We start from the raw sequence: 24,653 nt of genomic DNA on the forward strand, positions 1-24,653 counted from the left end.
TATCCAATTTAATTTGCTAAATTAGTATTTGTTTACTTACATTCTTGAAAAGTTGTGATGTCATTGAGAAAACTAGTGTCCTGCAAACCATCCCTCAGTATTAATATGCGTGCAAGAACTTGATGAGGAAAGTACATGCAGAATTTTACAAAGTGGTTAGGTACCAGGTCCCCTTCTGCATGTGTGTGCCAGGTACTGCACTTACAAAACTGGAATCTGATTGCTGACTGCTTGGAACAGCAGCTGTCACTTACCACTTCTGTTTGGCAGCACAGGGCAAACCTTTCCAAGCAACCACAAGTGGAAGAAAGTAAAACATAACTGAGAGGCCATCATTCAAGAAAAGATAAGGCCTCATCATAACTTGCACTACATCTACATGTTCTTGGCATGCACAGCTTTACAAAGAAGAGATACGCTCCTTTCCCCAAATGATGTGGGGTTTAAAAATGCTTAAATTAATCAACTTATATTAATTGAGAGCTCTAGGACCTCTGTCAATTACAACACATTACAAATGTTCATGAACCACAGCAAACCTACCTGCTGTTTGATGTGTTTGAACACTATCTACCTGAGGCAAAAGAGTCCCCTTATCTTCAAAGGCTAGAATTGGATTCAAAGGAATTTCGGGACTATTGCTTCCATCATTGTTCATGGCATCCAGCCGGGATGGTTTAGAACCAATAGGCAGGTTTATGATCTCTTCAAAGTTATCATTCTGCATAGACATTCCATTGTCATTTGTGTTTTTCTCTGGATTGAGATTGCTGAAAGAAAAACATAGTTATTTCCTCACACACTTCATCTAGAACAGAAATTTAGTCCTCCTCAAAGCAATATTACAAATGGAAGAAAAGTCTGCATCAATCCCGAGCATTCTTTTTGCTAGTAAAAACAAAACTATGCTTCTACCACAGTAGAAAAACTGTTTTTGCAGCTAAGTATTAGGTATGCCTTCCCTCACACAGGGTAGTAGTTACATTTAGCTACATGACACCCAGCTACAGTGTGCTGTACATCTGAGAAGTGCCTGCAATTGGAAGCAGTAAGGAATCCCCTGCAGCACCGCCACTGCTATCTGGAGCCACCCACCTAATGCAATTTACAGCCTCTAACATATTTTTTCAGATTTCATAACCTTTTTAGTACCCTTCCTCTTATTGCAAATCAATGTAATTGCCCTTAGATAAAATCACTGTAATTTTTATTACTTCTTGGATCACCTCCTGCCACCAGTTCTGGAGCAGTGTCTTCTATGTGCCACTTATCCTTCTCTGGATAAGACTCCGTTACCAATGTAGTGCTCTTTTCAGTCCCTCCTCCCCTACAAGTCCTTAGGGCTAATTTCCAAGGCACCAACCAGCTCCACACTCCTCTCAGTGATCATGCCCAAGCCAAAAGAACCCTCTCCCAGCACCCCTCATTGTCAATCTGCACTTTTGGTTTCCATCTCCCAGTTGACAGAGATGCCTTATGAGTAAGATCTTGTACATCTCCCCTAGTCAAGAGCAGCACAAGCACACACTCTGCAATTATACATACTCTCCTGAGACAATACATGCTCATGTCTCACAGTCTTGCTCCTCCCCTCCCAAACCTTATATTAGGTGCTGCATTGTCAAAACCTTCTGACTCTGCAGATAGCATATGCTATCTTGCCAGAGGGGAGATACTAAGGTGCTCCTCTAGTGAACAGGATGACAGTAATGGGACCATAAGCTCCTCGAGAAAGAGCAAGTACTGAAATGACACTCAAAAATCTTGTTATCTTTCACAGGTGCTTCTTAAGGCCCCCAACAGTTAGATTCTGACAATCCTGGGTACCTATTCCCTATTCGAACCACATCACAACTGTTCAGGCTGTTTGGAACTGTCTCATCCACAAAGGCTCAGATGCAATTTTCCTAGATTGAAACTAGGCTATAAATTTCCTCAGGCCATTTCTCAGCAGGTGGTTTGGTTTCATAGGCTAATTTTCTCCTGAAAGTACATTTACTAGTCTGAAAAAAACCACCTGCTTGTAATTGGCATATAGTATATTTTCATGTCTTTGGGTGTCCAACTCTGCACAAACAATTAAAGAATTGTTTTACAGTACTTCCCAAGAGACAGAAGATGATTATTGGTCTTTTGAAAATGGCAATGCTTTATCCAGAGCCCAGGATTTCCTGTGAGAACCACATGCTTGTGTTCATATCAAGCCCTTCCCAGATTTTCAAACCATCACTGGTTCTTTTTCAGAAAGGCACTCCCCTTTTTTCATCTGTGGATATGCTGAGCAAATTTCAAAATGAAAAATATGTTTCACTGCACCGAGTTTGAGAGCAGAAACCCTAAAGGCTACTTGGGAGAGGTCATAAGTCACACCACCCTTTGGTGCCAGAGACCCACATCTGTAAGATGAGGAACAGAATCTGTGACACGCTTTAGGACTATTAAACCCTGCTCTGTACTGTGTAGTTATAAGGCATATTCACTATATGTTACTCCCATTTACTGCCAATAACCATACCACAGCTAGGATAACATGCCAAGTTTTATGAACGGGGTAAGAAAGAGGTGTGAAGAGAGCAACTTCTCATTCATATAAATTAAAAAACACAGTAGTTCAACATGGAATGAAGAAGCCTTTTGCTTCTGCAAATATAATTTTTCTACCCAATTGATCAGCTGACAATGGATAAATAGTTCTTCATATTTATTTGTCATTGCACTGCCAGTATTACACCTTGAGTTAGACCAGGACTTGTTCAGACTTCAACAATGCCCTCTGAGACAGAGGAGATTCTACAATCACCAAGTGGGTACAGAAAAGGAAATCAAGACTATAAATCTTCCAAATTTTATGCTACAAAATCATCTAGATTCTGTGTTGCTTACTCCACCAAATTAGAGAAGCACATTTAGATGAAACAAAGGGAAAACAGAATAGTGGAATTAATTTCCACTGTACATCTTAGAGGTCACAAGCTCAAAAGGAGATTAGATAAATTCCTAGGGGATTGGTATACCCTCCAGCTTCTGTTAATTAGCAGCTTAGGGACTACTTGAGCCTATGGTTGTATTTGGACCACAATGCTTAGTAACCCTTCATTGACCAGAGGATCTCCTGGTAATTACCTTTATTTTCCCTCTACACTATGCTACAGGTCATTAAAGAAAACAATACTTTCCCTCCCCCCCCAAAAAAAGCATTTTTGACCTGCTACGGCTGTTCTTACCATCTTACATTACGTTTTTACTGATATCTCAGTTGTCCAATGCAACACCAGAGATATCCTTTTCAGACATACAGTATTGCAAAAAGAACTGGATAATTCTGGTATTCTAACATATTCCATAAGTGTGCTTGTAGCATACTTGTTCAGAATGTATTTCCAAACACAACAATCTTGCAAGCCTCTGAAGGACATCTCCAAGGTAGCTGAAAAACATCTCTGCAGCTTCACACTTTGACCTGAGCACATCAATATTAACAAGAGAGACTGGAGGATGTTGAGAAAAGAGCAGCTAGTTTAATTAAAGGAACTGGAACATCCAAAAAATTAAATATTACTCAAAATTACATCTGATGTAGATAATTTTAGTCAAAGTTCTGTGTAGACATAGCCTGTAATTAAAGAATTTGAAGAGAATAAGAAAGAAAGAAAGAAGGCCAGAATTCAGTATATCTGTTTCCCATAATTCATCAGAAATGAACAACAAATAAGAAAAAATAAAATAGTAATTTGCAGGCCTTTGAAAAGTATTTCCACAGCTGCCACTTCTGATCTGAAAGACAATGTCTGTCTTTATTGACAGGATTCTTGCAGAGAAGTCACAGATAGACATTAACAGCAAAATGGACCCCGTAGTTTTTGGATGACTTAAATAAATGGTGCTTATTTTTCATCCACAGAGATAACAGCGCTGAAACCAGCCAGCAATGAGGAGCTTTCTTTTCCAGGACAAGACATTAAGGCAATCACTCAGACCAACTGTAAATTTCTAAAAACTGATTATCTAACCTACCCATAGCCAGCACCCTGCATACAGGATGGAGACACAGATGAACTGCATAGGTGAACTGCACTCACTGAGGCATTCTGCATTGCATTGCAAGTGTTTATAGAACATGGCACAGAAAAAAGGCATTACAGAATAAGTATCATAAGGAAAATACTGTCAACATAAATCACTGTACTGAAATAACTTTCTAAGAAGTAGCAGACAAAATCTAACTTGGGTAAAGAATTAGAAAATGGAGTACAAGCAAAATTCTGCAAGTGGGCTATGGATTAGACAGCTGTAGGGTTATCCCACTCAAATGCCTTCATTTAAGTTCAATTGTGAGCCTTCTCACCACAGACTTACAGGTTAGATTTAAGGTCACTACTTGCCCCCCTTTCCCAATAATATTCACTATTCTTCATTAGCATTCCATCATTAAATTGTTTAACCAAATTTACTTGTGGAGAAGACACTCAGAGCAAGCATAGGCAGCAAAATCAGAACTCTTGCAGCACCACTCAAAGCTACCATACCACAAAAATCATGTTCATGTTCAGACACTCATTATAACTCAGAAGACTATTGAAAAAGAAACTGTTTTTATGAACCCAGAATTTATGTAAGATCTGTTTGAAAACCCTGAGTGTTAGCATAGTAAAACAGCTCAATTCACTATACTAATATTTTCTCAATGTTTTCTTCTTTCACAATACTAAGTGAAAAAACTTTAAACCTACCAAAAACTGATTAATGTTCATTTGTTTAAAACACAAGAGTAGGAATACCAATAAAAATTTGGACAAACTATTAGCTGGGATAGATGATTGCATCAATCTACCATCTGCAATAAATATCTATCAGTAAAACTAATAATTGTTGGCAACAGATAAACAGTAAATAAGGCTGCAGATCATAGCATTTTCTTTAGTGTTTATGAAGATCAATTGCCCTGGAAAGCTAATGATGTTCCAGCAAAACAAGATCTGTATTGCCGATCAAAAGTAGCCACAGAGAATAATGAAATATTGAAATCCATTGTCTTCCCTCGGTGAGATTTTTTTAAGTTTTCCTCAGTTGCGCTGCACTGCTGACCACAGAAGCAAACATGTTATTTCCAACTGAATCCCAGCCACAGAGCTGAAACAGGATGGATGACATGATGGGGAGGAAGAGGGATGAAGGCTCAGTACACAGTCAGGCAACTTCCTATTATGCTCCAGAGTAACGTTCCTTATCTTCACATAAACCTCTAGCAGCTTTCCAAGTCATCCTTCTTCAGCACTACCAGCACAAGGGACAGAGCATCTGCATTGTCTGGGGAGTGAACCAACCACAGATATTCTGACCTCGACTACAGCTGCCAGCCCTGTTCAAACAAGATGCCACCTTAGAAAGACCTCTCCTTCGCTTCCTTCTCTTGCCCATACAAGTGCATGCCACAAGTCCCCCAGCTAACACCTTTTTAAGTTCTGGTTAGAAATCTCATCTATCTTGTCGTTAAAACACGATGAAGTCTTTTTCAGACCAAAGTCAAATCTTGCCTGGGGTTGGAGTGAGGTGCTCACACAAGAGACAATCTCCACCCACTGCTCTTGTGTGTGTGCTACCATGTCAGGCATATCTGGATGCCAGACAATCACAGTACACAAGATACAGCAGTGGTGTTGGCACCTGTGGCTTTTACCATGTGATAAAATCTATGGGACACTGCCAAGTGCTTCAGGTTTTGCCTTCCCAGTTACTGTGGATGTACCTCTGAAGCAGAGAGTCCCTCCACATCCCAACCTGGCACGCCAGTTTTCCCTTCCACAGTCTTACACGCACTTCCTACTTTTGTTCTTCAATCTCATTTACTCATTCTTTACTGTGGGCATTCTGAGGTTGCTTCCACACAGATTTTAATGCTACAGGACAGCACTCATTAGTGTGGCACATTTTGTATTTCAAACACCAATGTACATGTAAGGCTTGGAGTGATTAACATTTAAGAACTGTCCAAGACAATTATGAGACAGCTCTGTGCAGCTCATTCAATGCATCTCAGTGCTCAGTGTCACTGACAGAACTTCTCTCAGCAGGAGCATCCTTGTCAGCATGACAGCAGGTTAAGATCCCCCAGGCATATGGAGGGATCGAGAGAGGGCAAATTCCTCCTTCAATTAGTGCCAATCACACCCTGAAGCATACTGTCCATTACAGACTGCATGACGGCTTCCCACATTCAAGTTTTTCTACACTTATTATGCATATCCTGCATAAAACATGAAAGGGCTATGGGATTATTTGGCTTTCTGCATTACTAAAATTAGTAATTTTAGTAATGACATGAATTGACAGCTCATGCTTATTTAACAGATGTCACTTGGTTCAACACTGAGGTTTCAAGTATTTCAACAATTTCTCAAAGTCTGAGTGACTTGCTTCACGGCTACAGAGAGATCCCAGTGTTAAATATCTGCCTCCTCAAATTGTCCTTATAGAGAACAAAGGTGTTTTTTTTCAAATGCATAACCAAAGTGACTAGTTCCATATCTCACACGAGGGACATATCTATAACAGAACTTGCTGATACTTCAAGTAGTTCAGAAATCAAAACATCTAGGCTCAAGGCACAGTGTTCATTATTCTATTAAAAAAATCAGCAAATCCAGAGTGGGTTTTATGAAGCTTAATTCATGAAAAGGAACAGAAAAAAATTGCCCTTTCCATTAAGTTTCAATCAATGTAATAATTGCTGGCAAACACATATTGTTCCAAACACTGCAAAGAACATGCTGTATTTTTTCAAAATTCTTCCCTATCAGTTAGCAAAAATGGTTTACTGCTAAGGGAAAGATGATAAAGTTCTTTTCTGAACACAGGAAAAAATAATAAACAGGAAACAAGGCAGATTGAACTCTTACTTAGTTAATGAACACATGAAACTGAATATTATTTATTACTCTAGTAACTCTCATCTTCTAAACACTCCCACCTCCAACACTTGTCAGTTGTTCCTACCTGTCCACATTTATGGGGGGTTGGTGTGAAACGATCACGTGTGTGCAGGTGCTGGGTGTCCCGTTGTGCGGAGATTCTGTTGCATGTGGAAGCTGAGGTCCTGCTGCAGGTTCCAAGGGAGATGCAGGACTGGCTGTGATTGGAGAGAGAAAACATGTTCTCATAAATACAAGCAAAAGCATCTACCTGCAGATTAGGGTAAAAAATTTTCTACAAAAGCCAGCACAGCCAAGGCAAGCTACAATTTTAAAAAATACGGCTCCCACACCCCTCCCTCCCTCTCTCCCCTCCCATCTCTTTTGTTGAGTTTTTGGGCACACAAGCCCTGTTTCAGGTCCAAAGTAAATGTCACAGATTTCAAAGCTGTATCTTTGCAAACAAGAATAAACATTTTACAATGATATGCATAATTCCAGCACATAAGCCAGTTGTCAAAATAGGCTGGTATCTGATAGAATATTATGCTGGTGCTTTCTAAGTAGCAACAGAGAATGGAATAGGAGAACACTGGGACATCACCAGTTCCATACACTGGTATTTCTTGGTTCCAGTAACCCAGAAGGAAATCAAGAGGGAAAAAATCTTCATTGGGAAGGATACTTCTTTCAGCAAGTACCAAATCACTACTATAAAACATTGCAGGGAGCAACATAAAATTAGCCTATCCTTGTCCCTCATGCTGAGATCATGTGATAGATGTTACTGGCCTGCCTTTCAGTTTTCTTTTAAAGTACAACTACAGCCTTCTGTATTGTTTTTACAGTCTCACTAATTCACATATAGGTCAGTAAAAGGAAGGAACTGCACCATGCAAGTATCTGTTACAGTAATTGCAAGGACAATTCAGTATTCACAGGTTTGGATACATTTATCTCCATTACCCAAACAGAGGTCTGTTAAAGTGCAATATGGAAACTCAGGTGGCCAGAATATGTCCATTAATCCACATGTTTAACTCACTGTCATATGTAGATAATGCAAAGCCAAACAGTAGAGCAGCCCTGAGGGTGAGGGCAAGTTTTGTCTTTATTCAGTCATTCAAGGATTCCAGCCTTCCCTTGGGCCCGGGGAAATCAAGATCTAAAGTCTCCTCTGTCTTAGGAAACTGAGTATTTGTCTTCTATCTCTAGAGGCAAAGCACTAGCCAAAGCTTATAGAGCCATTTATAGTTTCAGGAATTATTTAAACCATAATTCAACAGTGCCTCAGACAAAGATGGCATCCCAGATGTGTTCTGTATCAGTTGCTCACAAACTTTTTTCACCAGGATAATATGCAAACAAAAAACTTCTAAATACATGTCATCTGCATCACAATGTTTCCTGACAGTGTTAATTATAGTGTTCACTTTAAACATCAACACAAAAGTCATCCATCAGCCAGCACTGCTGCCTTCCCTGTTACTCAGCTCAAACGCAAAGGAGAAAAAGATTAAAGTCATTTAAAATGTTATGCTACAGTAGGGTAAACTATTTCATAGCTTGACTTCAGTATCTTTCAATAGTGTTAATTAACACTTGGTGATTGCTGGATATAAGCTATGTTTTATTTTTCTTCCTTTATTTTAAATATTAAAGTCATATATAGAAGTTTACCTAAAACAAAATAAAATGATAGAGGGAATGGAAGGGAAGAAAAGATTAAGAGCACGGGTATGACAAAGAGACTAAGTGTTTCTAGTAGTTCAATTTTGTCCAAAAAAAGAAATAAAGACCAAACGAATAAGGCAGCAAGTATGAAAGAAAGAAGTCACAGAGAGATGTTTAGAATAATTAACAATTTGTTTTGATGAAATAATCTTTTAAGAAAATAAAGTAAATCTGCAACAACCACATCTGAAATAATATTAAAAAAGAAACTGTAGAATCCGTTTCTTTTTCGATCAAATCACAAAATAATTTGTTTCTTTTCACTTTATAAATAATTAAACTCATTAAGCCATTTCCTCTTATTAAACACCAATGTGACGAAGTTGCTAAAACACTGGACTCATTTAGTAATGGTTAACTACCCATACAGAAAGGCTAAATAAATAATGTCTACTAAGAGTTCAGTTATACAACTCTCATGGTTTTCTTTACTGCAATTAGTGTGTCAAGTTTCAGAACTGTATCTCAGGTCATTGTGCTTAGTAGGCATTTATTCACCTGTTGTGTTCAAGGCAGAGTTAAACACAATACCTGCTTCTCCAGTAATATTTGTCTTTGATACATGTCCATTTTGCTGGTCATTGGGTTTCTACAAAGGAAGCACAGTTTTGTAAGTTAAAAATGGCACTAGGGAAAAGACGTGAAACATATTTAATATTTACATGTTAAGTAGCAGCACTGACCTTATCTACAGCTTCTACACGCCTAGTTCTCTTCATGATCTCTTCAAGCCTCTACAATGAAATGTAAAGGGGTAAAATAAGGTTTGCTGGCATTAATTTGAATATATCTCTCCCAAAACATAACTGCTTGTCATTTATCAGCTGTATCTGTTTATTGCAAAAAGCTGAATTATTTATTACTTCTGGCAATAATCCCTTCACTGTCACATCAAGCCAATGAGGACTGCAGCCTTTCTGAGAGCATGTTTATGTCATGGATAACTTTCTATTGCTGAGATGGAAGCAGACTGTTAAGGCAAAACCAATTACAGTTTCTCTGCATGTACTGAGTTACCTTCTTCCTTTCCAAGCGCTCTTGCTCTTCTCTTTGGAAATGTTTTTCACGTTCTAATCGAATCCGCTCTGCCTCTTCCCGTAGGCGAGCTTCCTCTTCTTTCTACGTTGATGGTAAAAGAAAAAGAAGGAATAATTTACTATTTAAGGACAGTCTTACACTGTCTGCTTAACTATGCATATCTACAAGACCCTGAAAAGACACTTTTGGGGTTTACAAGCCACCAAAAGTCTTTTCAGACTGAACTACACATTTCTTGATCGATCTCCATGTTTTGCATAGCATCAAGAGAATGTAACTAAACAACAGACATCATATTTGGTTCTGTGCCTGTTCTGTAGCACACCAGATGACAAATAAGGAATAAATTTCCTAGCCTTCTGCATTAAAACAGCAGCCAGGAAAGCATTAAAGAGACTGATGTTTTGAGTGGTTTTTTAGAGTAAAACAAAAGTGTAGAATGTTTTGTTTGGCCAACAGAGTAATTCTTTAACAAGACCAAGGACAAGCACAAACTTTCCATTTCTGTTTTTTAATGAAATGCAAAACTTGTCTGGAATACCTTGCTCCCTGACAGTGACAGTGTTGTATAATAGAACTACTACAACAGATCATTTGTTACAGCTGTAATATCCAAAAAAGCCTTGGCCATGCACTATCTCTGAGTGCTAAAACTGAGCTAAACCTCAGGTTAATATTTCAAAGAAAGTAGCACACATCTTCTGAAAGAGAATAATGCAGTTTCTAAGTCATTCACTAACACAACCATTTAAACATTTATTATCAGAAGCATACATTTATATACCGGGAGAAAATCTTGTGTCTATGAAGCAAATTGAAGTGCTGGATGTTGGAGCAACAAAGCACACACAAGAAGTAAGAGCACATGCGAGAAGAGAAGAATCCTATCTAGAGTGCTTAAAGCAGCCTCTCCTAAAGTCAGGAAACCAACATTACGCCCATTCAAAAATGAAAACACTTGAAAAACTTATTTTTAGTTTATTTACTCTTTTTTACGTCTTTTGAGTAGCTGCTCTGATTTCAGGAGGACTGCACCAGGTAAAGGTTCTGCTTGGTTTTACTGAAGTTATCAAAACCTACCTCTCCCCACTAGCCCCACACAAAAGCAATATTTGGTAAAGGATTAGAACTCAGCAGTACTATGTCTCCAACACAGTGAACTCTTTGCATCTAGACTTTCTGTAAGTGCTAGGACAAAGAATTCTCTGGTGTAACACCATTCATCAAAATTCCCCAATACAACTCTATTGATTTTTTTCATCATGAATCAGGAATAGGAAAGGATTTGTTCTAAATACAGTCTAAGGGGAGCGGAAAAAACCAAACCAAAACTCAATTCCCTACCACATGTTTTTGTCAAGTAGAAATATCTTTACTCTTTGAACTACGCTATGGAATGAACCCTGTCTCGACACTATTCACTTTATAGATGGCATTTAAATTTTGGATATTGCTCTAATCTAGGTGGTCTGTAAGAAGTGCTACTTCATCCAATTCTATGCCAATCAGACTGGCATAGAAATTCCAAGAGGGGAGCATACTTGTTTCTGAATGCGCTCCATCTCTTCTTTCTCCTTCTGTTCTCTCTCTTCTGCCTGGCGGCGCAGCCGTTCTTCCCTTTCCCGCTCCTCCTCTGCATCCTTCCTTTTTTTTTTCTGCTTCTTGTCTGCGAGCTTCTTCCTCTTCTCGGCGAGCTCTTTCTTCAGCTATCCTCTGTGACAGCTCCTCCTTCTTTTGTCTGCAATCATTAAATAAGCGTAAGAAAAAAAAGTAATAAAAGGAGGGGGGAAACCCAAACCACCAGATTCCTAATCCAACCCTACAGAACACCTGGATATAGGATGCACTGCTGTCTCATTCCTAAGTTGTCTGTTCTCCTTCCTGTAGAGGCCAAACATGAAACCCTATGGAATATAAAAAACTCTGCAAGGCAATACCAATACTTCTCCAGCACGTGTGCCAATCTATGACTCGCATACATTCTGAGTCAGAAATAGTATCATTGACTAATACATTTTGCATAACATTTCTTTTTGCAATTTCATATAATCATATTTTTAAACAGTATGTATTTTTGGCACCCATCTTATCTCATGGCAATGGTTCCTTAATTTAAAAGAAGTATCTAATTCTTCTGATTTTTGGTTATGTCCTAACATAACCTGATGGCTTTTCATCCTTGTATTATGGGAGTAACTTTTCCCTTTTGCTTTTGATGTTACCCTACTTATTTAAGACTTTTTAGCTTACCGTGTCCCCACTCAGAAGTAGAGGGTAGATGGTCTTCCCAGCTGAAGAATCCTCGCCTGTTCAGTAGATTTTCATATGGGAGCTGTTCTGCACTTGTGACCTTCCCTGATATCTGCCTGCACTTATTTTCCTAGTTTTACTGATTTTACTATCTCAAAAAAATATAAAACTCACATTCAAGATGTAGAATAATATTAAATAGTTCAGAATGACATTTTCATTTTATTCTCATTTTCTAGTAGCTTGTAACAGTTCATTTACTTTGTTGACCATGACTCACCTGATATTTTCATACATTGAAGTCCAAACAAGATCTCTTCCCTCAGAATAATTTGCCCACAGACCACCAACACAGGAGTTAAGTTAGGATTATTTCCTATAGACATTCCTTTATTCTTAGCAGTACAGCAATTCAGCTTCCGTTTTGTATCTCAGCGATAGAAGGTATGCCAGAATCTCTTCACAACTGCCTTATCTCACTGAAGATTCACAATATTAACTCACAACAGCATTATCTCACTGGCCTCAAGTCCTTTCAAATTCATTTATGAAGGCACTGCACAGACACTGGAAACTCCTTTCACTGTGAAAGCTGATTATTCTTTAATTTCTATTTTTGACTGTTCAGTCTTAGTATTTATTCACCATGTTACTTTTTTCTTTAAAACTCTTTTTGAGAGGGTCAGTATTGTGAGCCTATTGGAAAGCCAGCCTATTTTAACTGCTCAGCCTTGTTCCTATTAGCAAAGTTGTTCAAGAAGTCAAACAAATTCCAGAGGCATGGCATCCCTCTAAAAAAGCACTCAACTTGTGCTGTAGCCACAGTTGTAAGTATCCAGATGGGCTACTCATTTGCTAGTAGAAAGTGAGATGCAACAATTACCCTCCAAAACTGGTGTGGGGGTAAGAAAACAGAGAGGTTTAAGTCACAATGGTTGGACACCTAAAACACTACCTGTGGTACAGACCTTACAATTTAAAGGAAAAGACATTGCACTACTCACAAAGTTGGAAACAGCTCTACAGAGTTCTCTAGCTGGAACAAATAAGTACAGCTTTGTTAAACTCTAAGGAAACAATATAACAGCAGAATATATACAGGAAGCTGCTAAAAATGTATCTTCTCCACTGGAGAGGTCTAGAATTACCTTTCAAGTTCTTCTCTCTCTCTCCTTTCTTGCTCCTCCCGTTCCCGCTGCTCACGGGCAAGGCGCCTCTTCTCAGTCAGCAGCCTTGTTGCTTCCTCAGGGTCAGTTGTACCTGCAGAGGTCTTGGGGGGTGCTGGAGGTGGAGTAAGAGCTGGTGGAGCAGGAGGTAGGGACGGGCTGGCTGCTGAAACAGATGGGGGGGAAAAAAACTAGTATGCACAGACCCAGTAGCCAAGATATCACTCTCTTGAAAGGAACAGAAATTATTTTCAAAATATTTTCAAGCTTATGTAGTTTTATAAATGATCCAGAGAAGGAAGCCATTTCTAGGTGCTAAAGGTTCATATACCTTAAGGGAAGTTTGCTTTTGCAGGATATGTGAAAGCAGCTGCAGTTGAAAAGGTAAGTCAACTTTTCTGTCAGAACAAATGTTGACAAGTGCTCAACAGGAGTTGTACTGACTCAGCAAGTCCCTACCATCACATTTCCTAAGCTTGCCCAATTGTATCTGGAGAACAGAAATGAAACATTGTGAAACTGTATTTTCTTCTGTCTGAGAATCTACATCGAAAGAGCAGAACTAGACTTTTGGTGACCTGGTGATCTGGACTAAGGGTAGGGCACCAGCTATCATCAATTTTGCAGCTGCTTCAACCTGAGGCAACTCATGGGATCAGAGCACAGCATCTTAATGAATTTTGCTACTATTGGTGAACTATGGTTTGTGTTCAAATCTTAATAGTGCCTTCATTTCAATTCTTTATTCAGGGCCAGCTTTGTCTGCTTGGCAGAGATGATGTTACAGGTTTTTCTCAAGTTAAAGACTAGTTCACATTTCTGTAAGTTTGCCTGGCATTCTCTAGCTCAGGTACAGAGTGCCTCAACCACACGTTTTCTCTAGGCACTAGGGACCATTACCAACGCATAAGCTATCTGGAGGAAGCATTCCCATGTTAATCATATCTGGTAATGCAGACAAGCATGGACAGGGAAGACTTTGAACTGTCAATGGAATCAGATTCTGATCCTAGGAATATGCATGTAAAGTAAGTCATAAGAACAGCTAGGAGATGGTTTTAAATCTACATATCTAACCACCCACTAGTATGTGACAGGAGTTTCCTCACCTCATTAACAACTTCCAAAGAGGGGTTTCCTCCCTGATCCCCCCCATACCTTGTCATGTATACAAACATAAATTTAGCTGCTTTCTGTGCTGAATTCACATCTGTTGACCTCTCTGCTCTGTTATCAACTAAACACCACACAGGTCTTTTTAAAACTGCTTCAGGGCTTTCACCTTGAAATCAAATGTAACTTAAATTTTAAATTAGTACATCAGTAATTTAAAGAGTGCCAGGGCCTGTTCTCTACCCCTGAGGTGAGCTGGCACAGTTTAGCACTAGAGCAATCGAGCACTATTCTCTCATTACCAAAACAGGTATTGAGTCCAACCCCACAGAACAGGCTGGACCTCAGCTAACCTCCAAGATGTAGCTGGGAACTCAGAAAAGTCTGGGATGTTCAAATATAAAAAGGCAAGTAATTTGATCACACTAAATCATGAGAGCCCTTTAGAGCCATGCTCTTAGTAGCCTTGGGGACAGAAGGTAAGAAAATGAGAGGCTGCAATTACAGCCTGGATCAGAAACATACCAGAGAGCCTTTGTAATTGTTAAACAGTATAAATGACAGAGTTCCTACACCTCAGTTCTTTTTAATTTACAAACGTGGGCCTAGGCAGAGCCATCTCTTTGAAGGGAGCACAGCTTTATGCTGCTTGGGGCTCATTTCTTGCCGCAGGCGCTGAAGTTGGCAGCATAACAAGTAGCTTGTTTAATGCACACCTGCCCTGCTTTCAGAAAAGGTAACACCCAAAAGACCTTTAAAACTTCATTGGTGTTAGCAAAGTTGCGTGAGATTTGCCTGCAAAAGCTCGTTGCCAGCTTCGTTGGCAATCGCTACCTGCTGACCTCCTGGCTCCTCCAGCAGGTAGCTGAGCCAGACCAGTTAAAGGCCAGTGCTATTAACTGTAAGAAATGAGCTGTATTCACTTGCAACACAGTCCCAGGAGAATCAGCAACATTGCTCTAAGCTCCAAATGCCGTACTTGCACATCTCTGGATTCTTGAATGCAACCAGTGACTAAGTTTTAGCAGCTGGGGCCTCCATCTGCAGCACAAAGCCTGTCCTCTAACCTCACATGTAAAATGCTTTTCCTGATGTCTCTGGTTCCAACCACCACCTCCTTTGGCTTTGGGAAAAGACATTCAATTTGAAGTGCTGCTCGCCACTTTGACTGTATCCTTTTCTTTCACTTTGTATTCTTTTTTGTATTCTTTGCTGTGAATACAGACTACTTCACACATAAACTGTTTCAATACTAAGAGACTTTATCACAAATTCAAATACTGACTGACTCTGCAAAGAAGTGAAGCCTCTTCCTCCTGAACTAAACTGTCAAACAAGCATGATGATGTTTCTCTGGTCTGCACCTTGTACTGGGGAACTACAACTTGTAAACACTTGCAAAGTTATTCCAGTGGCATCCCTGAAATAATTTTAAAAGTAAATTTTCTCCTTAAAAGGAAGCAGGCAAAAGATTATCAGAAGAGCAGTAAAAACCCATGCTAACATGGCAATTATATCTCCTTTACATGCCCACAGCCAACAGATATATTCATTTATTGTTGTAAATTTCTAGCTTTTCGTGGGGTTCCACCTTGTGTGGTAGGACCCGAGTATCAGACAGGAACTACTGTAACAGAACTTATTAGAACATAAGAAATGTTCTCATTCACATGAGGTTGTCTCACGGAACAAGACCCAACTACACTTCTTACAATTAAATGCAGGATTAATAATGCTTAAAACTGTTGTCTGAAGGACAATCACAGGGGATTCTACTAATTTTAAGTTCAAAATCCTAAGTAACCCAACTTGTGTATCCCGGTGGTCACAATGGACTTTCTATCCCATCTGCGAAAAACAGCTTATGCCATATTTACAATGGACTGAAACTTCTGCCACAATAAACCTACATTTTTTCATTCTCAAATTTATCTTTTGCCCTTTCTATACTTTATGATCATTATTTTATTTTTTGTGTACATCCTTTTCTTCCCTGCTGCTTTTCAGGGTTCGTGGGATTTCGTGTGGGCTTTTGGTTTGTTTGTTTGTTTGCTTTCCCTGAAAAATTCTGCCTATTCCTCTTTACTCCTCTCCTTGGTTCTTTGCATTCCACTTTATTGTGCTAATCTCTCCCATGATATGGTCCTCTTGCAACAGTACAGATAAGTTAACAGTGTTAGCAGCATAACTGTACTGAGTGTCCAGCAGAGCTGGACATTCTCACTGCTCACACTACCTTATGTGGTGGATTCCTGTACCATTAGTATTCAGATCATTATTATTCTACTTCAACTGTTTGTAAAGAAGCTGTGTTATGATATAGGGGACAAAATTCCAGTCCAAAAGGGCAGAAAGAGGCCTGTGAAGCCACACTGTGTGAGGTACCTCTGCATATTGTTTTGACTTAGAAGCAGGAGGGCTTCAACCTGTTTACAATTTCCTCGTAACATACACGTGCAGGAGTGTTCTGAATAATTTAAATTAACATTTGACAGAAAACATCATTGCAGAGAAAGGGAGGGAAGAAGATAAGAGTCTCTAACACATTCCTTAACTTAAAGGAAGATCTCTCCTTACCTTGAGTGGGCTCTGCCTGGACAGTGAGCTGTTCCTGACTTGAAGATTCTCCAGTACCTGCTGAAGTTCCTTTACTTTCTTCTGTCCTCTCCTCATTGGCCTTTCCAGCCTCTTTTTCTGGTCTTTTCTTCTCACCCTCTGGCTTTGCCTCTTTTTTGACTGGCCGGATGTTGCCAGGAGAAGGAGGACGTGTCTGAGCAGAGGAAATTTTGGAGGAACCAGGTGGGGAAGTAATCTGCTTGGGTGTGCCAGGTAAAAAAGGCAAAGATTTTGACGCACGCCTGTGTAATCAAAGAGTGACAATGTTGGTTTCCACCTACATATCATTTCTACAACCACAGTAGCTAAAAATAAAACCATCTCTCTGTTTCTCTCTCAAGCAGGACTGCAGGCACAACTGATTTAGTTTCATGCAAAATGCCTCTCTTTGCAGCTCCCCATATCTGTGAGCACTGAGCCCAGCCAGGAGGGAAGAAATCACGTTTTCCTCCCCACTTCCCCTTCCTCAGAGAAGCGGTAATATTTCTTTAAAAGTACGACTGTCTTTCTTTTTTGCAGAGAGAAAACATCTACATAACCAAATAAGTTTGCACTGTTTCACATTTAATTAATAGAACAATCAGAGCTGCCTATAGCATATCTCCAGCTAAGCATGTACTTGACTTACCAAACTGGAGAGGGAGCTGGTGATCTAGCTTTGGGGTTGGAAGTAAAATGACCTCCTTTAAAGTTGGCCGAGAAGCTGGATGACAAATAGTCTCTCTCCTTTTCTTTTTTGTCAGTCTGTAGCTCAGCAAACAAAAAGACAAAGTCAAGCCAGAGTTCACACAGCTAAAGAAAGCAACGCAAGCTCAGTTAAGAATGAGGAGTTGGGGGCTGATGAAAACCAGTGCTGAGTTAGTAGTTTCTACAGCTTGTTTAACAAGTTCATTAATATAGGTCCTGTAACCTGACACCAACTTTGTCAGTAAATACGCAGTTGACAGCAAGAATCTTTCTTAATCGTTCTCTACTGTCCCAGGATGTAATGGGCTAATTCGCAGAGGCTTACTTTTACATCTTTGATCTTTGAATCAAAAAAGAGCAAAACGAGCCTCTACCCTTGGCTCATACTTAGTCACAGTCTTCCCATATAGCACAAGTTTTTGTGTTCATGCTCACATGTGAATGCCACAGATGTCCTCAAAGATCTCAAATGTGGTACAAGAGTTATCCTATTCTTTTTTTCTTGGATGATTTCACCATTAGTACATGGTACTAATCACATGGTAGTGATTTCCTTTTTCCTTCTTTATTTTTTAAAAAATAAAATCCTAAGCGGAGAAACATTTCTGTTACAGCTCTGGTCTGTAATAACAGAAGAAGGAATATATCAGAACTTATGTACTTACCCTATTTAGGTATAAATGAAAAAAATTATGGTTCTGAAATAATGAGCTCAGACTCTGGGAGTTGAAGAATGGGAATACTGGAGAGTACACTCAGCTGCCACTCAACCAATATGATGCAGAGGCTGCTACTGGCCACCTCAGCTGCAGTTTAAACACAACCCCTGCAGAAGGTGTATCATGATACTCTAGAGCCTCACTAGCTGAGAGCTCTGCAATGCTCATCCCCTGAACTGAAAACCAGGTTAACAACTGGAAAAGAAAGGCTGAAAACAATTTAATGAGCACATGATGCGCTGAGTTATCAAAGCATACACAACTAGAATAAATGCATTACAGTGAAACAGAATTTTGGCTTGCTAGCAAGAACTCTCTATTGGATCTACTTTATTAGTACTGAAAGCAGACCATCAGAAAATTTTTCTTAATATCAATAAAGTATAAAGCTGAATTCCTACAGAAGTTCACAGAAGAATAAAAGATTCTCCACACCATACAGGCTACTGAAAACAACTCTTAACTCACTCATTTTATATTAACATTTTTACATCATCTCCTCCATTAAAAAGTAACAACCTCTCTTCTTTCTAATTTAGGAAAAAAAAAGTCAAAACCCAAACCACTTGCAATGAGAGAGACTCAAGAGGAAGAGGCATTAAACCAATAGCCCTGGAGATTGCAATGCATTATGCACATGCAATGAAATTTCTCTACAGATACATCCCAATGCTATGCCTGATCTGAACTTCAACATACTATCACCTGCCTGAAAGACTAAGTACTGGCTATGATTCATGCCACTTTGATTAACACTGCTTCCAACAAGGATGGCAACAGCAGCACTGTCTCTTGACCTTTTGCCCATCAGGCTGAACTAAAACGCAAGCACCTCTTACACAATCATTTGCAGAAATGACTTCTACTCTTACATTCTGAACAAACTCAGGTTATAGAGTACAACGAAAAATATAACTGCTCAGGTTCGGTTAATGATATTTGAACTGGATCTGACAGCATCCCTTTGACATGGAGCACAGTCAACATGAATTTGTTCTGCCTGCATCACACTGTTATGATTTTTCTGAAAAGCTCAGATCAGTCACAGTACAGCTACTGACCTGTGGAAAGCCTTGCTTACAAACCATGCTCCTGAACCAACCTCTTCCTTCTCAATGAGGAAAAGTTTACTAGTCTGGTCTCCTAAGAAAGTACAGATGAAGGGATAGTGCTCTGTGTGCTTGTGTATGCACGTGTGAGTGCATGCATTCCCCCTTCTTTATTCTAGAGGCTCAGATGAATTTTTTAGAGGCCTCAGAAGACAGGAAATTCTGCAGGCTTTGTGAAACCAGGTTGCTGGGAAAAATAGGTTCCCCACTGAGGGAAAAGCTGCAACACCACCTTAGGCCTTAAAAACGCAGCAAAGAATCCACTTGAGTACAGGGCACACTCACTGTGACTGCCTCTGTGCCTCATGAGAAGCTAAGGTATCTTCTCTGCAAACATGGGTGTTTGGAAAACACTGGTGTTTTCCCACATGGATTCTTTGGTGCATAATCAGGCCATGTCACCACATAACATAGCATGTTTCAGTTAAAATCCAGCCAATTATGATACAAACGGGAGGGGATGGGAGCAGCGCTGAGGGGAGTAAGTATCTCTGCAGCTGTTCCAGTGCTACAAGTGATGCAATGAGGTGGTCATGGCATGAGACACTAAGGTCATGTAGAGTTGGCAGACTTACCCCTGCAAGGTGCGTTGTTGTTCTCCTACGTCCAACGGCATCAGTAGAAGCATAAAGCTTTGCTCGGTCTCCTGAATTCCTACAGTTCATGGTCTTGTAGGACAGAGGACTGATGGGGCTGCAAGATGCTGAACGGGGACAAACGGGGATAACTACGGTGTTGGTTGGTTTTGTTATTTATTAGTTTTAATAACAGAGTTGCATTGGAGAATGACAGAGGAAAGCCAGCAGGAACAGAAACAACAGAGAAAGACAGAAAAGAGAGAAGATATTAATACATAGAGAAGTGACTAATTCTTAAGTCAGAACCATCATTTGATATATTAGCTTGGCCACACATGCAGTAATGATACAATTTCAGTAAGTGCTCATGTATTTTTCCACTTGTAAACTAAGAATTTCCTTAAAAAAATTAAGAAGTATGCCACAATACTGAGTAGTAGACAGTAATGATGTTTTCCTGTTAAGTTTTTATACAACTGATGGTTCTGAAAAAGCAGTGGAAACAATGGTTGGTCTAACTGATTAGCTTAGTAGATGCATTGAAATAAGTTTCAATTACATTCAGAATAGAAAGCAATCAAACTAAAATCAGAATGCCTATTAATTGCATTGGAAGTGAAGAAAAATTAAAGGAGACATCCACACAAAGATCAAAACACATTAACAATACAAAACGGTTTCACCTAGGAGATCAATGAAATTGCTGTCTACGTTTTTTAGCAAGTGATGTGTTTTTAAAAATCCTTCTTTTTAGGAATATTTTAGCCCATCATATTTCTTGATAATGCGAGAATAACAACTGACTCAAATACATTCTCAACAGCAAACTATTTTACACATTAAAAAAAGCAGGCTGACAACAACAAATCAACTTGGAAATTAGTATTAGAGTAACCAGGATGGCAGTTTTTTGTTGGTTGCACAAGGAAAGAGACTATGACCAAAAGATCACCTAGCAATAGTAGGTGTCAGATATACAGTATTTTGAGTATATCTTCAAAGAGAATTGAAACACTTCAAAACATATCATGGGGAACTTCTTGCAGCAAAGTGTGCTGGGACTTTCTCTTGATTTAACTGAAGGAGAAGGTTGGGAAAAACTATGTTATTACTGCAGAGTTTTATTTGTGTGCTCCTGTTAGTCTCTTCTAGTCATTTAATAGAGTTTCAGCATAACTATTATCCAGCATGTTACTTGAAGAAAAAATAGGGCCTCTCGTATATCTTCCCTACTCTTTTTGTTTTTCCAAGTAAGAGAAATTTACATCCTCAGTTTCTGCAGTAAAAACAAACCAATATTTCTTGCCTGTAGATCCCTCTGAGCCCACTTGAAAGAAGGCAGTTCCACATACAGTTAATTCTTCCAGTCTTACAACAGTACAGCTGCTGTTACAGGAAGAGCTCATAGAATTAACAGTACTAATGCTGCAAATTCTCCTGCACCAAGAGATTAACATTAGGAATAAAGAGGGTCTCATGTAAGTGTTACAGCAATGGCACCCACGCCTGCCTTATTGTTTATAGGGATTTATGTTTAATAAGGTATTATGACTGACTTTAAAACAAGTAAGAAACAAAAAAACAGGCATTTTTGTTTGTGTTTTTGTTTTAGTTGAGGTTATCTAAAGCAAATCGGAGGCAGTGGCATAATATAAGTTTTATAGAGGTTCTCATTCATGGGGTTCCTCTCTGTGATTCAATTCCCTTTCTCCATGCCGATTATCTGAAGTTACCACCATGGATGACATTTGCAAGTATTAAAAGACAAGCAGTTCATTTTCATTTGTGATGTTGCCAAACAATGTTTTAGAAAATACTCCCAGTGATTCATATACTAACAGGATTACATCTATTCAGAAGAGCTTTATGAGAGCTATTCAAAAAATATTTTGGTCTGGAGGATTTATTTAAAAAAAAGATCCAGATGTGCTCTTTTGCTGGATGTCCCTCATAGCTCACTTAAAATTTAAGGACGTGAATCCATATTTAATCCAGTTTGGATTTTTTGCACTGTAATTTATCTTTACAGCCAAAGGGCACGGTAATTTTCTAGAGAATAATGGCAAGGCTGGGATGAGTGGAGTGCTCAGAGCACAGCTGTGAGCCATTGTTATCACCTGATCATTAACCTCCAGGAAGCATCCCGCATGAAGGGGCTGCAGGATAAGACCTGCAATAATACCTGGAAAACAATGAGCAGATGGATTATTCTTCTGGGTGGTACAGTTCCAGTTAGCACAGGGAAGGTATTTCAGGGAATTGCCTTAGACTGACAAACCAGTCTTTCCTGATATTTATAGTCTTTCTCAATATTCCACTCGGTTTAGAGCTTATTGTGCAGAATAAACATCAGCAGTCATGAAAAGCTTCACACTTGCTCTAGTAAAGTAAGCTCTTATAAAATTAAGACACTAACTTTTCAAGTATTCCCTAATGAAGAGCTGAATTTCCAATATCCTCCTTGGTAGATAACATTAAATATTAATTTTACAAGGTATTATTTGTGAAGAGTGAAAAGGAATTCTGCACTTGTTAATTCCCTTATTTGCAGAATATCATCCACATTTTTGCTCCTACAGCACTACCCCTATGGAAATGTACTGCAGCCTAATTAGTTATAAGAGTTCTTAAGTGAAAGCTTCTTTAAAAGTAATCTTAGTAGATCTCTATTCCTTCTTACCTTCTATGTTCTTTAATTAGAATCAAAATCCTGTCCACATCAGACAAGAAAGACCTGCCTAGACATACACATTCAGCACGTCCAGCAATATATTCTTGTAATGGTAAAGTCCCCAGTGGATGATTATAAAACATCCTATGATAAAAGAAGAGGTAGCAGTCACCTGTCTAAAATACATGATAAGCAACTATGTCCCAGTTGTCCTTGGAATACAGTTTTGCCTGGGCTTTCAGTTACCACCTAGCAATATCATCACATTTCTGCACGTTAATTTTCCCCTCAGTGAGTACATTCGGGAGCTGTTCTGGGGTTGGCAGAGAACTTTACAATTATTATAACCTGACTAAACCTGCACATTTAAGTTCACATGTATTAAACGCACAGTAACCAGGGTCTATCTTTATACAAGTCTAACTTGGTCCCTGTGGGAAGTGCCCTGGTAGGGGGTGAAACTCCTTTGCAGTAAGCAGCTCACAGCCTTAGCAGTGGATGTGCTGAATCAGCTGTTTACAAGATTGTGTGCATTTCCTTAAACAGCCATGGACAGTGTGATGTTGTTGCCCTGCATGTTCTGTGTTCATTTACTGCACTGATGAAGAGGCAAAAGAAATTAAGAAAGAGGGGGTAAGAGAAAGAGGCATAGCAAACAACTGTATAAACAAGCTTTCATGCAAACTAATTGTGGACATTCAACCTCATTCTGGGATGCCACCATACACTCAATAATTAGATCAATGACTTTACAACATCTGTCAGGGAAGCTGGAAAAAAGTGTCTGAGACATGAAGCCTCTGTTCTTAAAGGATTACCTGCATCTCCAGACAATGCAGCTGTGCTTTTACTTCGGGCCAGGAATGAGTGAGTGGGCGTCAGGAGCCTGCTAACAATGCTGCTCTCCCATGGACTGAGCTGAAGACGGCGAGCTGAACATGCACCATACAAGCAAGATGTTAGATCAACAGTTCACAAATAATTACATGCTGCAGCAGTATTAGTACTATTTCCTCATCAAAATCTTAAAACTGTCCTTCAGAGATCAAAAGCATACAATAGTTCAGTGGTTTGCATTTTATTATTACACCATTTCAGCAGAAGAATTCCTATAGAAACACATATATCTGAACATTAATTTTTGCTACTGCCTGTGGCATTATGGCAACTTGTTATCAAATTAATACTGATACTTTGCACATATATCACATTCCATATTAGGAACAACTAATACGTAGACTCCCAAATATAGATTTCAGAGATGTTTACGTCCCAAACTCTTTCTACATACAAGTCTTCTAGTTACAGTAAAACACCTTCCAAAGTCTGCCAGCCTAGTTAGAAAAAACAAAAGTTGATTACTACTATACAGAGAATTGTGTCAGACGTTTTATCGAAGCATTGCAAAAGGACAGCGCACCTCAACTGCAGATACAAAACTCATCAGCTACAGTTGTCTCAGTAATACATGAAGCCACAGAATACAGTAAATACATTTGATCATTAATTCTCTGTCAAAATATCCTGCCAATGACCACTTTCCATGTAGAATAGTAAACAAGAGTCAACTTTATGCATTGTTAGTCTGTTGTAAAAACACACTACATGTTGACCTCGCTGTAATCACTCCCTTGCTTTGTTTTTCCCAGTATTGCATAATGCAAATTAAGCTTGTCAATATATTCTTTTTGTCTTGTAATGTTTCTTTACTTATTTTACTTAAATACTACATAAACATTTATCATGGTGAAGCAGTAACCAAAAGAGCCCTACAAATTATTTTCTGTATTGAATTAAATATTTCCTTGATGCTCCAATGCAATAAATTGTATTATAACGGGCATCACAAACCAAAATATTCAACTAGCTCCCAAAGCAGTTCATTACGGTAAGTTTTCAATATTGCAATAATCTTGATGTTTCAAGTGAAATCAGGTCTTCTTACATCTCATGACTCATTGGGCTTAGTTTGGTGTTTGCAGCTGAATTTATGAGGCTCAGTCTCTAAAAGTCATTGAAGTGACTGGCTGTAATAAACTTGACATTAATTTGCATTTTTAAAGG

At 39.1% G+C, this 24,653-nt stretch overlaps 1 protein-coding gene across 1 annotated transcript in view; it reads right to left on the reverse strand.

Moving 5' to 3' along the window:
• MAP7 (microtubule associated protein 7) overlaps positions 1 to 24,653 on the reverse strand; it is a 103,509-nt gene that overhangs the window by 1,953 nt on the left and 76,903 nt on the right. The window contains 12 exon segments of the mRNA XM_027632730.1: positions 544 to 770; positions 6,994 to 7,126; positions 9,141 to 9,231; positions 9,326 to 9,376; positions 9,660 to 9,761; positions 11,222 to 11,332; positions 11,334 to 11,418; positions 13,079 to 13,262; positions 16,787 to 17,067; positions 17,454 to 17,569; positions 19,916 to 20,043; positions 23,408 to 23,521. Coding sequence (XP_027488531.1) covers positions 544 to 770; positions 6,994 to 7,126; positions 9,141 to 9,231; positions 9,326 to 9,376; positions 9,660 to 9,761; positions 11,222 to 11,332; positions 11,334 to 11,418; positions 13,079 to 13,262; positions 16,787 to 17,067; positions 17,454 to 17,569; positions 19,916 to 20,043; positions 23,408 to 23,521 — 1,623 coding nt within the window.

Source organism: Corapipo altera, unplaced genomic scaffold (assembly GCF_003945725.1).
Source record: "Corapipo altera isolate COAL_440 unplaced genomic scaffold, ASM394572v1 2b, whole genome shotgun sequence".
Lineage (NCBI taxonomy): Eukaryota > Metazoa > Chordata > Aves > Passeriformes > Pipridae > Corapipo > Corapipo altera.